Source organism: Scyliorhinus canicula, chromosome 13 (genome assembly GCF_902713615.1).
Source record: "Scyliorhinus canicula chromosome 13, sScyCan1.1, whole genome shotgun sequence".
Classification (NCBI taxonomy): Eukaryota; Metazoa; Chordata; class Chondrichthyes; order Carcharhiniformes; family Scyliorhinidae; genus Scyliorhinus; species Scyliorhinus canicula.
This window is the reverse complement of record NC_052158.1, coordinates 22,022,807-22,037,950: the sequence shown is the minus strand read 5'-3', so window position 1 is coordinate 22,037,950 and position 15,144 is coordinate 22,022,807. Positions and strand designations below refer to the sequence as shown.

General features: G+C 45.9%; 1 protein-coding gene across 4 annotated transcripts in view; it reads right to left on the bottom strand.

Annotated features, from left to right (window-relative positions):
* LOC119976159 (E3 ubiquitin-protein ligase TRIM39-like) overlaps window positions 1-15,144 on the bottom strand; it is a 154,318-nt gene that overhangs the window by 128,853 nt on the left and 10,321 nt on the right. For all 4 annotated transcript variants that reach the window (XM_038816378.1, XM_038816380.1, XM_038816381.1 and 1 more), the window contains 4 exons: window positions 6,932-6,958; window positions 6,756-6,782; window positions 5,351-5,374; window positions 3,645-3,671 (listed from right to left, as the gene is read on the bottom strand). In XM_038816378.1, the coding sequence (XP_038672306.1) occupies window positions 3,645-3,671; window positions 5,351-5,374; window positions 6,756-6,782; window positions 6,932-6,958 (105 nt within the window). The remainder of the gene's footprint in view (window positions 1-3,644; window positions 3,672-5,350; window positions 5,375-6,755; window positions 6,783-6,931; window positions 6,959-15,144) is intronic.

Sequence of the window (15,144 nt, the reverse complement as noted above, 5' to 3'; positions counted from 1 at the left end):
TCACCAGAATTAGCTGCTTCCCATGCCCCATCTACCTGCCCCTCCCAACCAAAGACGTCGGAGTTTCTGTGGCAACGTTAATTTTTTCACATGCATGGTGTAACCTCTACATATTTGGAGTGATGATAGAGACTCCAGTTTGTTTCCATCACATGAATGATCAGAAATCTCCCCCCTCAGTTTTACCGTCTGCGGTTGTTTTTTGTGGGAACGGTTTGAAAGTTGGTTTTCAATTTGATTTGCTGCGTTGTAAGTGCATATTATTTTGCCAGAAGTCAAGGTCCAGGATCTAAATCTGGAGTTCCCAGCTCAGAAACAGGGACACTATCCAACGTGCTACAGAATATCTTCCAACATGAGTTACAAGACCATGACAAAGCTTTATTTCTAGAATGGTAGAATTGAAAAGTATGGTGGCTGTTCTAAAATAATTTTAAACCTGGATTGGCAAAGGGAAATATTTTACAAGGAAGATTGCAGAAAGACATGGGGGACACATATCAGGAAATGAGTGACAGATTGAGCCTCAAGGGTGACTTTTTTGAGGCCTTTAAAAGTATGGAAGTGTTTGATAGAGAAGATACAGAGAATGTTTCCTCTGTGGAAAACAGCATGACCCAGGTCATAAATATAACATAGTTGACAAGATGTCCAATAAGTAATTCACCAACAAAAAGCTTCTTTTACCAAAAATTGGTAATTATGTGAACTTCCCACACCAGGAAGTGGTTGAAGTAAATAGGATTATTCATTTTCAGGTAAACTAGACAGACATATAGGGGTGAAGGGAATAGATGGTTGCAATGGTAGATGGCAACAGATGGGAGAAGCCCAGTGGTACACAATTACCACAAAGGATTGGTAGGTCCTTAGATCTTCCTTCTGTGCAATATATCCTTTGTATGAGGATGTATCATACGAAGAGAGGTTGAGGACACTGGGTTTGTACTCATTCAGGTTCAGATGGACGAGGGCGGGATCTTAAAAGATACTGAGAGACCTAGATAGAGTGGATGTGGAGAGGATATTTACACTAGTGGGAAAAACTAGAACTCGAAGGCGCAGCCTCAGACTAATGGGGGAATCCTTTAAGACTGAGATGAGGAGGGATTTCTTCAGCCAGAGGGTGGTGAATCTGTGGACTCTTTCCCGCAGTAGATTGTGGAGGCCAAATCACTGTGTGTGTTTATGACAGAGATAGATAGGTTCTTGATTAATAAGGGGATCAGGAGTCATGGGGAGAAGGGAGGAGAATGGGGATTGTAAAAATATCAGTCATGATTGAATGGCAGAGAAGATGGGCTGAATGGCCTAAGTCATCTCCATGTCATTGTCTTGTGGTCCTAAGGTAGAGTAATTAACTGGAAAAACAAATGGGATGCTTCATTTATTGCAAAAGGAATGGAATATAAAAGTAGGAATCCTTTAGGGAGGCAGTTGTACCATGTATTGGTGGGACCAAACCTGGAAACAGTACACAGTTTTGGTCTTATTTATGAAAGAATATTATGTTAGAAGTTCAGAAGAGCTTCACTCAACTGATGCAGGTCTCAGGTTATCTTCTGAGCAAACGTTGTACAGTTGGAGCCTGTATCCTTTGGAGTTTAGGAGAATGTGAGATAGCTTTATTGAAACATATAAGATCCTGAGGGGACTTGACAGGGTGAATGCGGAAATGTTGTTTCCCCTTGTGGGGAATGCAAATCTACAGGACACAGTTCAGAAATAAGGGGTTACCCATTTAGAGGACACAGTTTAGAAATAAGGGGTTACCCAGGATCATTATATTCTCACAGAGGGTTTTAAGTGTGTGGAATTCTCTTCGCCAGGCAGGTTCGTTGAACATCTATCAGAGCAGAAAAATTCTTAACAAACAAGGGATTCAAAGTTTATCAGGTGTGAATGTGAAATTGTGACCAGAATCAGAGCAGTCATGATCTTATTGAATGGCAGTGCAGGTTCGAGGGAATGCTTGTCTATTCACAGAATTAAAGGTACAGGGTCCGATTCTCAGTTCCTGAGACGAAGGGCTGAATTCTCCGATTGCCGACTCTGATAATCCCTTTTGATGCTGAAATCGGGGACGATGGCATTTTTCAGATGCCCAGCTACCTCCAAAATGGCGTGATCAGTGAGTAGGCCGCACGCCATTGCAATGGCCTCAGGGTGTCACCTGAAGGCTCTCTCCCGATGCTCCGGCCCCGATGGGCCGACTTCCCGACAGCGTTGTTCACTTGCGGTCTGAGGTTTCGTCAAACTCACGCGGCGGCTGTGGACTGGGTCCAGTCCCGCCGCAGTCGTTGGGGGAGCAGGTGTTCCTCAGGGTGAGAGTGCTTCGGCGGGGCTGGGGTGACTGGTGGGGAAGGTCCAAGAGAGTCGAGGGAGGTTACAGGGGAGCACTATCTGGCAGGCTGGACCCGCAACAGCCCCGGAGAAGATCTGACACATTCCTGGCACCCATGAAGCCGACCAAAAACCCAACACCTCCCACCCCTAAGAAGGTACATAAACTTGCCCTCGCCAACCAGGCAAATGCACCAGCATTCCCCCCCCCCCTCCCCCCCGCCGACCCACCACCCTCCATTAAGTAGACCCAACACACCCCACACCCAGACAACCCCCACGCCGTACCTCTCTATCACCACCACCACCAGATATCCCCCAGACCAGCCCCACACCCCTGGAACCCGACCAGCCAAATTCTCGCCTCTTAAATAGATACTTACTTTGTCCCATGCCTGTTGCTTTCACTGGGCCATTCAAAGCTATCTGCTTCCGGCAGCCATTGCAGAAAGAACGAATGGGACATGGCCTTCCTGAGCTCGCTGGAGTTGCACTGCAATGTAGCCTGAGAGAACTCTTTCGCTGCCAGTCCTAAGCAGATCCAGACATGGGAGGTTTAGACAAGATTATCCAGAGCAGGTCAGTACACCTCAATCTCTCATAAGTCCAAAGGACCATGCCTTTACGCCACAGGCTGAAAGTTATGGTGCATAGTGTTCTAGCTATGGATCGAATTTTGACACACATTCTGTATCCCCCTGCCTGTTCTACAAATCTTCCCTTATCATCTGGAAATTATAGGCAGATTGGAACATAGGACTCAGTACTCAGGAGAAGCAGGTCATATGGCACTTCAATCCTGCTCTGCCATTCAATAAAATCATGGCTAAACTGATTGTGGTCGCAACTTCACTGATCTTCCTTCCCCGTAAGTCTTCACAATCTGGTCCGCTAAAAATCTATCGAACTCAACCTTGAACAAATTCAGTGACCCAATGTCCATTGCTTTCTGGAGAACCAAACTCCAGATTAAAGACCCTCATGTATTCAATTATTTTATATTCAATGGCAAAAATCAAAATATTGGACATCCCAAAATCTGAAACAAAAACAGAAAATGAGACAAAACTCAAAAGGTAAGGCAATATTTGTGGAGTGATAACCGATGTCACCAATTTGGGCTGATGACCTTTCATCAGAACTGAAAAGTTAGAAATGTAACAATTTAGAGAAATGAAATACAGGTGAGGAAAATAACAGAAGTCTTCATTGCGTGGAAGGCAGTGTGGTCAAATGACAAGAGTTATTGGAGCAAGGATAAAAGGGTTCCAAAGAGAGGGAAATATTTTTAAATCATTTACCATCCATAATTTGACTTGGTTTTTGCTCTGAAAAGGAAAAGAGAATCTCATTCAACGCTGCATTTTTTTTTGTTGAACTTCAACGTATTTTCTGAGATGTTCAAATTCTAATATGAAATAAAGATGATATCTGACTATTTTCCTTTGAGCGGTGTTTTTGACCTGGGCCAGCTCCCCCCCCCCCCCTCTACCTCCCTCCTAGTCGGTGAACCTGGAGGCGATTAGAACAGTCCGTGCGGGTCAGCCTCCCGCGCCTGCCTGGGAACCATGTCCTGCCCAGCCTCCCCCTCTCATCCTCCTCAATGGATGAAGCCTGGCCTTCATTGTCCTCCTCCACCACATTGCCCATCTGGACCCGGAGTATCGAGGAGATGTAGTGGAGGACAGGCGGCTGCAATAACGAGGGCAATCTTCTGAGCTTCATATGAGGGACCCCTCCAGAATGGTCCAGGCACCTGAACTGTATCTTTAGGAGGCCAAAGCACCACTCAATCACACGCCTTGTCGCTGCATGGGCATCATTGTAGCGGGTCTCCGTGTCAGTCTGTGGCCACAGGTGTCATCAGCCACAACCGCAGAGGATAACCCTTGTTGCCCATGAGCCAACACCTCAGCCGGGGGGAGGGGGGATGTGGGGGGGGGGGGAGGGGGGTGTTGCTCTCGAACATGTCAGCAATTTCCAAGTGTGCCAGGATGAAGGTGTCGTACACACTACATGGGTATCTGGCGCAGGCGTGCATGATGCGCAGCTGATGGTCACACATCAGCTAAGCGTTCATTGAGTGGAACCTCTTTTGGTCGATGTAGAGCGGGCTTTTATCCACAGGTGCCCGTAGGGTGACATGCATTCCATCAATCGCCCCTTGTACCCGGGGAATCGAGGTGATGGCGGCAAACGCTGCGGCTCGGTCCACACAGAAGTGGATGTATTGCTCCGCCTGAGAATAAAGGGCCTCTTTGACAGCACGGATGCACCTGTGCACCGAGGTCTGTGAGATGCTTGACAGGTCCACATTCGGCGTCTGGAATGACCCCGTGGCGTAAAAGTTCACGGCGACTGTCGCTTTGACGGCCATCAGGAGCGGGTGTCATCCCCCATACCCCCATGGAGCCAGGTGTGCCATCATCTGGCATAATTGTCCCACTGTCACCCTGCACAGCCACAGTATTTGATGGCATGCCTGGTCCGGCAGGTCGTCGAATGTCAGGCGCTACCAGTACACACAAGGCCTCATGCAGTGCCTCCTTCACACCTCCTCATCCTCGCTCTGTTGGGTAACCAGGTCTCCAACCCGGATGGTTTCCACCAGGTGCTCCAGTTTCCTCCCACACCTCAAAGATGTGCAAGTTAAGTGGATTGACCATACTCAATTGCCCGTTAGCATTCAGAGCTGTGTCGCTCAAGTGGGCTTATGGGGATCGAATGAAGAAGTGGGCCTCGGTAGGTTCTCTTGCAGAGGGCCGGTGGAGTCTCGATGGCCCGAATGTGCTATAGTAATTCTCTGCTTGTAAGACTCACAATCTGAGGGCTTGGTTAGGTTTGTTGTTGTGGCAGGTTTCCGGCACGATTGCAAAAAAGAGATCTGAATTTCTGTTAACTAGAACCACCAAGTCCGTTCACATTTAACTTTGAATCAATATAGCTGATGCAAAACGTATTTCTCACAAGGGGTGGGGAGAGGGTGAAAGGGCGGTGCTCTCCTTACCTGAACCATGACTTTGACTGATTTCTGAGGTTCAAAAAAACAATTTTGTCCGATTTAATCAGTTTTTTTAATGTAACTATCATGCAAGCTACTATTAACAGAAATATTTAACTGACGATTGGCTGTAAACAAAATCGTTGTTCTCAACTGTGCAAACTGCCTTCATGCTGTATCAAGAAAAAATAATGCCAAACTCACAGTATGATTCTGCACAGACTTATCTTACTGGAACATGCATAACAGTAACCAAGAACTAAAGATTTCCATTCTTTCTGCTAACTAATTTTTGACTGCATGGTCTGTTTGTTAGCAACACCAAACTTCACATTTCATTCACCAATTTTCACAGTCCAAGTCGGCAAATCTCATTCTTTGCCTCTATCAAAGTATGCATCAAAGAGAAATCTGAAATCTCATGCCAACTCACTGAAGGTACACAAACGAAATTTGGGGCAACGATACATTCGGATTATACAGTGAAGCACTTCAAAGTGGTTGTGTGTGTGAGGAAAATGCAGGCGAGATTCTTTCTCGTAGGAGACAGAGCTGGTCCTATAAATTCTGAGAACGTTCGAATGGGGCGGCATGGTTGGGCGGCATGGTGGCACAGCGGTTGGCACTGCTGCCTCACAGCTCCAGGGTCCCAGGTTCAATTCTGGCCTTGTGTCACGTCTGTGTGGAGTTTGCACTTTCTCCCTGTATCTGCGTGGGTTTTCTCCGGATGCTCCAGTTTCCTCCCACAGTTCAAAGAAATGCAGGTTAGGCGGATTGGCCATGCTAAATTGCCCTGAGTGTCCAAACGTTTAGGTTGGGTTACTAGGTTACGGGAATAGGGTGGTAGGCTTAAGTCGGGTGCTCTTTCCAAGGGCCGGTGCAGACTCGAGGGGCGAAAAGCCTCCTTCTGCACTGTAAGTTCTATCAATGTTAGAAACAGAAATACTAAATTTGCACGTTTGCTGATGTATGGAGCTGTTAACATGGTTTTTATCTGGTCCCTCTGATTAAACTGTAAACATATTAATGTTAGGTTTCGCGTATATTCATATGAAACAGGCCATTACTTTATATTTCAAGTTTCCCGATTGGAATGCTGTTTTATACGAAATATTATTTGAAAAGTTATGCTCAGTTGCCATAGTGAATGGAATATAACATATACCAGTATGTGCAAAATTAAGCAAGTAATCATTGACCGGGAGAAATAGCATTCGTTCTGACTTACATCAAAAAGAAAACAAGAATGGAGCTGAATATGCCCTCTGTATGCGATTAGAATCCTCGGGGCCATAAACATTTTGGGCCCTTCTTCCCATTTAACAAATGTACGGCTCTACCAGAAAGATCTAATAGGTTTCCATGACAACTGAAAACAAGCATGACATACATAATCGATGTATCTATCTACCTTCTTCAAACCCTTTGAGCTTCTCTTCTGCAACAATGGATTTGTTTCTGGTTATTTAATTTGAAGGAAATTTCATGAAATTAAAAGGAATGACCAAAGTACTGGAATATGGTTTGGATGCAAATTGCACTATGGCGCTTTTACTGTAACTGATGAAATATTACATTAACTCTTACCTGACATTCCAACTCTACGTCTGAATTCTAAAATAAATCAAATGAACTAATTAATAATGACAGGTATCCCCCTCATAATATAATGACAGCGATGATGATACAGGATTTTAGTCATTTGAGGCTTGAAATGTTTCAACTGTACAACTCTAACTGAAGAAAACTATAATTCCAAATGATTTCCACCACTCATGGGTTGTCCTTGCGTCAACTTGAATCGTGTTAATTAATTATCGGTGATTGAGACTTCCGGTGGCTGTGATGGATCAGTAAGCCACACATCTGGGAGCTCCCGTTTTAAAGAGATTTTTCGGCTCTTTTGCGAGCCCAAAACGGAAATTTTTCGACGTCTCCCGGTGGGGGACGGTGTGCTGAATGACTTTCCCTGCAGTCCATGACTCGAACTCGGAGTGGAAAGGGGGAAAAAACAGCAGCAGCTCCTCAGAAAAAACGGGGGAAGGGATCCAAGATGGCCACCGACAGAGCTCCAGAGGAATGGAGACTCTGGGCCCAGGAACAACAAACTGATCTCCTGCGCTGCTTTAAAGAATTCAAGGATGAAGTACTGAGCTCTCTGCAGGAAACGAACAGAAGGCTGTCAGAGATTCAGTCCACCCAGGGTGCTGCCATCAAGAAGTTGCAGACGCAGGCCATTGAACGAGAGGAGGAGGCCGTGGTCCTCATGAGTAAGGTGGAGGGGCACGAAGCACTCCACAAGAAGTGGCAGGAACGCTTTGAGGAGCTGGATCACCGCATGAGGCGGAATTATTGGTGATTGATTGATATGATTCGTTATCAGCCCCATTATAGTTCCCCAAATACCAATAATTAAATACATTTCACTGTCTCAGTGTGCTGTCTTCTTCAAAATGCACTTCCCAAGAACTAAGATGCAGAAACTAAATTTAATTTGGTTGGTGTTAATCTCATGGGAAAGTAGTTTCAATTGCTTAAGTTGACAGTCGCTTTGACCATATTAGAATAGAGTAATATAATAGAATGACACTGATGTTGAATGAATCAGCAAATTCGGTACAGGGTTTGTAATTATATATTATGATACACATTGGAGTAATACCCAGCACCTTATATGCCAACGAATGATCATTCTCCATCGCCAACTCAGATTCCCAGCATCAGAGATGCAGCCATCAACCAATTTAAATCACTCCACCGGATATCGAGAGACGGCTGAAGGCATTGGATACGGCAAATTATAGGGCCTCTGAAATCATTCCCGCCGCAATAATGCTGAAGAGTTAGACTCCAGAACCACGTGCGCCTCTCTTCAAACTGTTCCAGTACAGCGACAACACTGACATCTACATGGGCAAAGTAAAAAATGACCAGAAATGTTTTGTCCACAAAAAAAACGGAGAACCCTCATGCAACCAACATCACCACATTAAACTACTTTCGATCATCAATAGAGTGATGGAAGGTGTTGTCAATAATACTATCAGATTGCACTTTGACAGCAATAACATGTTCCTTGACATTCAGTTTGGGTTCTGTCAGGTTAATTTTGCTCATGACATCACAGATGCCGAGGCTCAAATATAAAAATTATATTTGAACTGGGGAGGTGAGGTGAGAAGTTTTGACATCAAGGCCGCTTTTCGTTAAATGTGGCATCAATGAGCACTACAAAAACTAAAATCAAATTTGAATCAAAAGGCACTCTTCTCAAGTTGATAGTCTGTGATTGGAAGTCAATCATCTCGACCACAGGACATCGCTGCAGGAGCTCTTCACTCACCTGATGAAGGAGCCACACGTCGAAAGCTCATGATTCCAAATAAAACTGTTGGACTTTAACCTGGTATTGTAAGACTTCTTACTGTGGAGTTCTTCAGGATAGTGGTCTAGATCCAATTATCTTCAATGACCTCTCCATCATAAGGTCAGAAATTGAGGTTTGCTGTTGATTACAGACTGTTCAGTACAATTTACAACTTGACAAATACTGAAGCTGCTGTGGTCTACTTGGAGGAAGACCTGGAGAATAATTGGGTTTGGCTGATTGGTGTCAAGTAGGCATTGTGCCACATGGGTGCCAAGCGAATATCATTACCATCCAGAGATAATCTCCCCTTCATATGCAATTTCATTTCATCGCTGAAAACCAACGATCAGTAATAATGGATTCATTGACCAGAAACGGAAGTGGAGAAGCCACATAAATACAGTGGATACAAAGACAGGTCAGGTGATAGGAATGCTAAACATAGACCATAGAAATGTTACAGTTCTGAAAGCGCCATTCAGCACACGGTGTTGGGCCCTGACAACATTCCTGCAGTGTCCTAAGGGCTTCTGCTCCAGAACTTACCAGAGACAAACTGTTCCAGTACAGCTGTGTTCCAGAAACACAGACATGTACCCAACAATGTGGAAAATTGCCTGTGTATGCCCTTTAAACAAGAACCAGAAACAACCTGACCAATTAGCACCCCGTTGGTCTACTCTTGATCATCAACAAATGGATGGAAGCGGTCATCAACAGTTATATCATGTGGCACTTAATCAGCAATAACCTTCTCACAGATGCTCAGCTTGGGTGTCAGGGTCACTCAGCTCCTGACATTATTGCAGCCTGAGTTGAAAAATGGACGAAACAGGTGAATGCCAGATGGGAGATGAGAGTAACCTTGACATCAAGGCAGCATTTGATCGAATATGACATCAAGGAGACCATGAAAATTATGTAAAATCTAGAATCCATCCCATCTGGAACTAGAATTGACTAATGGCACCTTAATGACTGTCAAGCCAGTCACCAGAATTAACTGCTCCCCACACCCCACCCACATGCTTCCCCCCTCCCAACACAAGACGTCGGAGTTTCTGTGGCAACATTGATTTTTTTCACGTGCATGCTGTAACCTCCAGCTATTTGGAGTGATGATAGAAGCTCCAGTTTGTTTCTATCACATGAATGATCAGAAATCTCCCCCCTCAGTTTGACTCTTGTGATTGGTATTTGTTGGAACAGTTTGAAAGTTGGTCTTCAATTTGATTTGCTGTGTTATAAATGCACATTATTTTGCAGAAGTCAAGTTCCGGGACCTATATCTGGAGTTCTCAGCTCAGATTTAGGGACACTACATGACAAGCCACTGAATATCTTCAAACATGAGTTTACAAGATCGTTACAAAGCTTTATTTCTAGAATGGTAGAATTGAAAAGTAAGGAAGCCGTTGTAAAATAATTCTAAACCTGTATTGGCAAGGGAAAATATTTTACAAGGAAGATTGCAGAAAGGCATGGGGACACGTATCAGGAAATGATTGATAGATTGAGTCTCTTCACTGTTGAAGAAAGTCTAAAGGGTCACGTGTTTGAGGCCTTTACAAGTATGAAAGTGTTTGAAAGAGATGATACTGAGAATGTTTCATCTGTGGGAAACAGCATGACCTGAGGTCATAAATATAATATAGTTGGGCGGCACAGTGGTTAGCACTGCTGCCTCACGCCACCAAGGTCCCAGGTTCGATACCGGCCCTGGGTCACTGTCCGTGTGGAGTTTGCATATTCTCCCCATGTTTGCGTGGGTTTCACCCCCACAATCCAAAGATATGCAGGGTTGGTGGATTGGCCACACTAAATTCTCCCTGAATTGGAAAAAATGAATTGGGTTCTCTAAATTTATAAAAAAATATATATAAATAAATATAATATAATATAGTTGACAAGGTATCCAATAGGCAATTCACCAACAAAAAGCTTCCTTACCCAAAAAGTGATAACTATGTGAACTTGATACGACAGGAAGTGGTTGAAGCAAATAGTTTGGATGCATTTGCAAGTAAACTAGACAAACATATAGAGGTGAATGGAATAGATGGTTGCAATAGCAGATGGCAAAAGATAGGAGGAAGCCCCAGTGGAGTACAATTACCGCAAAGGATTGGTATGTCCTAGGAGCCTCTTTCTGTGCAATATATCCTGTGTATGAGACGTCATATAGAGGAGCAGTTGAGGACTCTGGGTATGTACTCATTGAGGTTTAGAAGGATGAGGTTGGATCTTACAAGATACTGAGAGGCCTAGATAGTGAGGGGGGCGGAATTCTCCGCTCCCGCGCGGCATCGGGAAGGCCGTCGTGAGCTCGGCCGAGTTTGACGACGGCCTCGAAGGCCACTCCTCGCACCCTATTCACCCCCCCCCCCCCCCCCCCCCCCCCCCCCCCCAGGGTGCTAGGAGCGGTGCTTTGTAAATCTCGGCCACCGGACCTTGATGCTTGCGTCAAGGCGGCGCGCCGACAATGATGCGACGACGGCGCCTAAGTGACATCAGATGCGCATACGCAGGCTGGCCGGCTCCAACCCCCGCATGCGCAGCTGATGTTACGACGGCTGCCGGCTCCAATCCGCGCATACGTGGTTGCCGTCTTCCCCTCCGCTGCCCCGCAAGACGTGGTGGCTTGATCTGGCGGGGCGGCGGAGGGGAAAGAGTGTGTCGCTTGGAGACGCCGGCCCGATGATCGGTGGGCACCGTTCGCAGGCCAGTTCCCTCCCGAGCACGGCCGTGGTGCTCACTCGCCTCTCTGCCCCCCACAAGCCACAAACAAAGATTTGGCGCCATGTTCACAACGGCAGTGACCAGGTGTGGTTGCCGCCGTCGTGAATCAGTCAGGAACGTCAGGCTGCACGGTGCATCCGGGCTGGAGAATCGCCGGTCGCCGTGAAAAACAGCGAGCGGCGATTCATCCGAGCGGGGGGGTGGGAGAATCGGGGGGGTGCCAGGGCGGCGTGTCGTGAGTCGCCCGGCCCTCCCGCGATTCTCCCACCCGGCGTGGGGAGCGGAGAATTCCGCCTCGGATGTTTCCACAAGTAGGAAAAACTAGAACCCGAAGGCACGACCTCAGACTAAAGGAACGATCCTTTAAAACTGAGATGAAGAGGAATTGCTTCAGCCAGAGGCTGTTGAATCTGTAGAATTTACCAAAATTCACTAGACTCTGGGGTGGTCCTGGTGGATTGGAAATGAGCAAACGTGACACCACTGTTTAAAAAAGGAGGTAGGCAGAGAGAGAGTAATTATAGGCCAGTGAGCTTAACTTCAGTAGTAGGGAAGATGCTGGAATCTATCATCAAGGAAGAAATAGCGAGGCATCTGGACAGAAATTGTCCCATTGGGCAGACGCAGCATGGGTTCATAAAGGGCAGGTCGTGCCTAACTAATTTAGTGGAATTTTTTGAGGACATTACCAGTGCAGTAGATAACGGGGAGCCAATGGATGTGGTATATCTGGATTTCCAGAAATCCTTTGACAAGGTGCCACACAAAAGGTTGCTGCATAAGATAAAGATGCATGGCATTAAGGGTAAAGTAGTAGCATGGATAGAGGATTGGTTAATTAATAGAAAGCAAAGAGTGGGGATTAATGGGTATTTCTCTGGTTGGCAATCAGTAGCTAGTGGTGTCCCTCAGGGATCCGTGTTGGGCCCACAATTGTTCACAATTTACACAGATGATTTGGAGTTGGGGACCAAGGGCAATGTGTCCAAGTTTGCAGATGGCACTAAGATGAGTGGTAAAGCGAAAAGTGCAAAGGATACTGGAAGTCTGCATGCAGAGGGATTTGGATAGGTTAAGTGAATGGGCTAGGGCCTGGCAGATGGAATACAATGTTGACAAATGTGACGTTATCCATTTTGGTAGGAATAACAACAAACGGGATTATTATTTAAATGATAAAATATTAAAGCATGCTGCTGTGCAGAGAGACCTGGGTGTGCTAGTGCATGAGTCAAAGAAAGTTGGTTTACAGGTGCAACAGGTGATCAAGAAGTCAAATGGAATTTTGTCCTTCATTGCTAGAGGGATGGAGTTTAAGACTAGGGAGGTTATTCTGCAATTCTATAAGGTCTTAGTGAGGCCACACCTGGAATATTGTGTTCAGTTTTGGTCTCCTTACCTGAGAAAGGACGTACTGGCACTGGAGGGTGTGCAGAGGAGATTCACTAGGTTAATCCCAGAGCTGAAGGTGTTGGATTACGAGGAGAGGTTGAGTAGACTGGGACTGTACTCGTTGGAATTTAGAAGGATGAGGGGGGATCTTATAGAAACATATAAAATTATGAAGGGAATAGATAGGATAGATGTGGGCAGGTTGTTTCCACTGGCGGGTGAAAGCAGAACTAGGGGGCATAACCTCAAAATAAGGGGAAGTAGATTTAGGACTGAGTTTAGGAAGAACTTCTTCACCCAAGGGGCTGTAAATCTATGGAATTTCTTGCCCAGTGAAGCAGTTGAGGCTCCTTCATTAAATGTTTTTAAGGTAAAGATAGATAGTTTTTTGAAGAATAAAGGGATTAAGGGTTATGGGGTTCGGGCCGGAAAGTGGAGCTGAGTCCACAAAAGATCAGCCATGATCTCATTGAATGGTGGAGCATGCTCGAGGGGCCAGATGGCCTACTGCTGCTCCTAGTTCTTTTGTAACTCTTTGCCACAGAAGGCCGTGGAGTGTCTTTATGACAGAGATAGATATGTTCTTGATTAATATGTTCTTGATACATTCTTGATTCAAGAGTTATGGGGAGAAGTCAGGAGAATGGGGATGAGAAAAGTATCAGCCATGATTGAATGGCAGAGCAGACTTGATGGGCTGAATGGCCTAAGTCTGCTCCTGTGCCTTATCGTCTTATGGTCCTATGGTAGAATAATTAATTGGAAAAACAAATGGGATGCTTCATTTATTGTAAAAGGAATGGACTATAAAAGTAGGAATTCTTTAGGGAGGCAGTTGTACCAGGTATGGGTGGGACCAAACCTAGAGTACAGTGCACAGTTTTTGTTTTATTTAAGAAATAATATTCATTTTTAGTTCAGAAGAGGTTCACTCGACTGATGCTTGGTCTCGCAGGTTATATTCTGAGCAAATGTTGTACAGGTGGAGCCTGTATCCATTGGAGTTTCGGAGAATGTGAGATAGCTTTATTGGAACATATAAGATCCTGAGGGGACTTGACAGGGTAAATCCGGAAATACTGCTTCTTCTTGTGAGGGAGGCTAGAACAAGAGGATACAATTTGGAAATAAGGAGTTTCCCATTTAAATGAGAAGGAGGATCATTTTATTCCTGCAGAGGGTTTTAAGTGTGGAATACTCTTTGACAGGCAGGTTCATTGAACATGTAGAAAAATTCTTAACGAACAAGGAATTCAAAGTATATCAGGTGGGATTGTGAAATTGAGACCAGAATCAGATCAGTCATGATCTTATTGAATGGCAGTGCAGATTCAAAGGAATGCTTGTCTATTAAGAGAATTAAAGGTACAAGGCCCGATTGTCCGTTCCTGAGACTAAGGGCTGAATTCTCCGATTGTCGACGCTGAGAATCCCTTTTGATGCAGAGATCAGGTGCTGTGCTGTTTTTCAGATGCTTCGTCCCCTCCAAAACGGCATCATCGGTGAGTACGCCACACTCCATTGCAACGGCCTCAGGACGTCACCTGAAGGCCCTCCCCAGATGGTCCGCCCCCGATGGCTGACCTCCCGACGCCGTGAATCACTTTTGGTCTGAGGTTTCGTCAATCCCACGGGTGTGGCTGCAGACTGTGTCCAGCGCCGCCACAGTTGGGGTGGGGGGGAGGGGGGGGGTGAGCCTTTCCAGTGGCCGAGAGGGCTTCAGCGGAGGTGGGTGCTCTGGTAGAGGTGGTCCAGGGGTGCCGAGGGAGATTACAGTGGACCACTATCTGGCCGGCTAGGTCCGCAACAGCCTCGGAGAAGATCCAATACATTCCTGGCGCTCATGGAGCCAGCACCTGCCTAAGGAGAGCCACAAAATTGCATTCACCAATCAAGCAGATACACAGCATTCCCTCTCCTCCCCCCACTGACACACCGAAGCCTCACCCTCCATTAAGTAGACCCTACACACCCCACCCCCCGACAACCCCCAAGCCATACCTCTCTATGACCACTACCACCAGATATCCAGACCAGACCTACACCCCTTGGACCCGACCAGCCAAATTCCCTCCTCCTACCTGGACATTTACCTTCTCCCAGGCCTGTTGCTTTCACTGGGCCGTTCAAACATACCTGCTTTCGGCAGACATTGCAGTAAGAAGAAATGGGTCATGCTCTTCCTGAGCTTTCTGGAGTTGCACTGCACAGTAGTCTGCGAGAATTCTTCACTGCCAGTCCTAAGCTGCTCCAAACATGGGAGGTTTGGACAAAATGTTCCAGAGCAGGTCAGTACAAT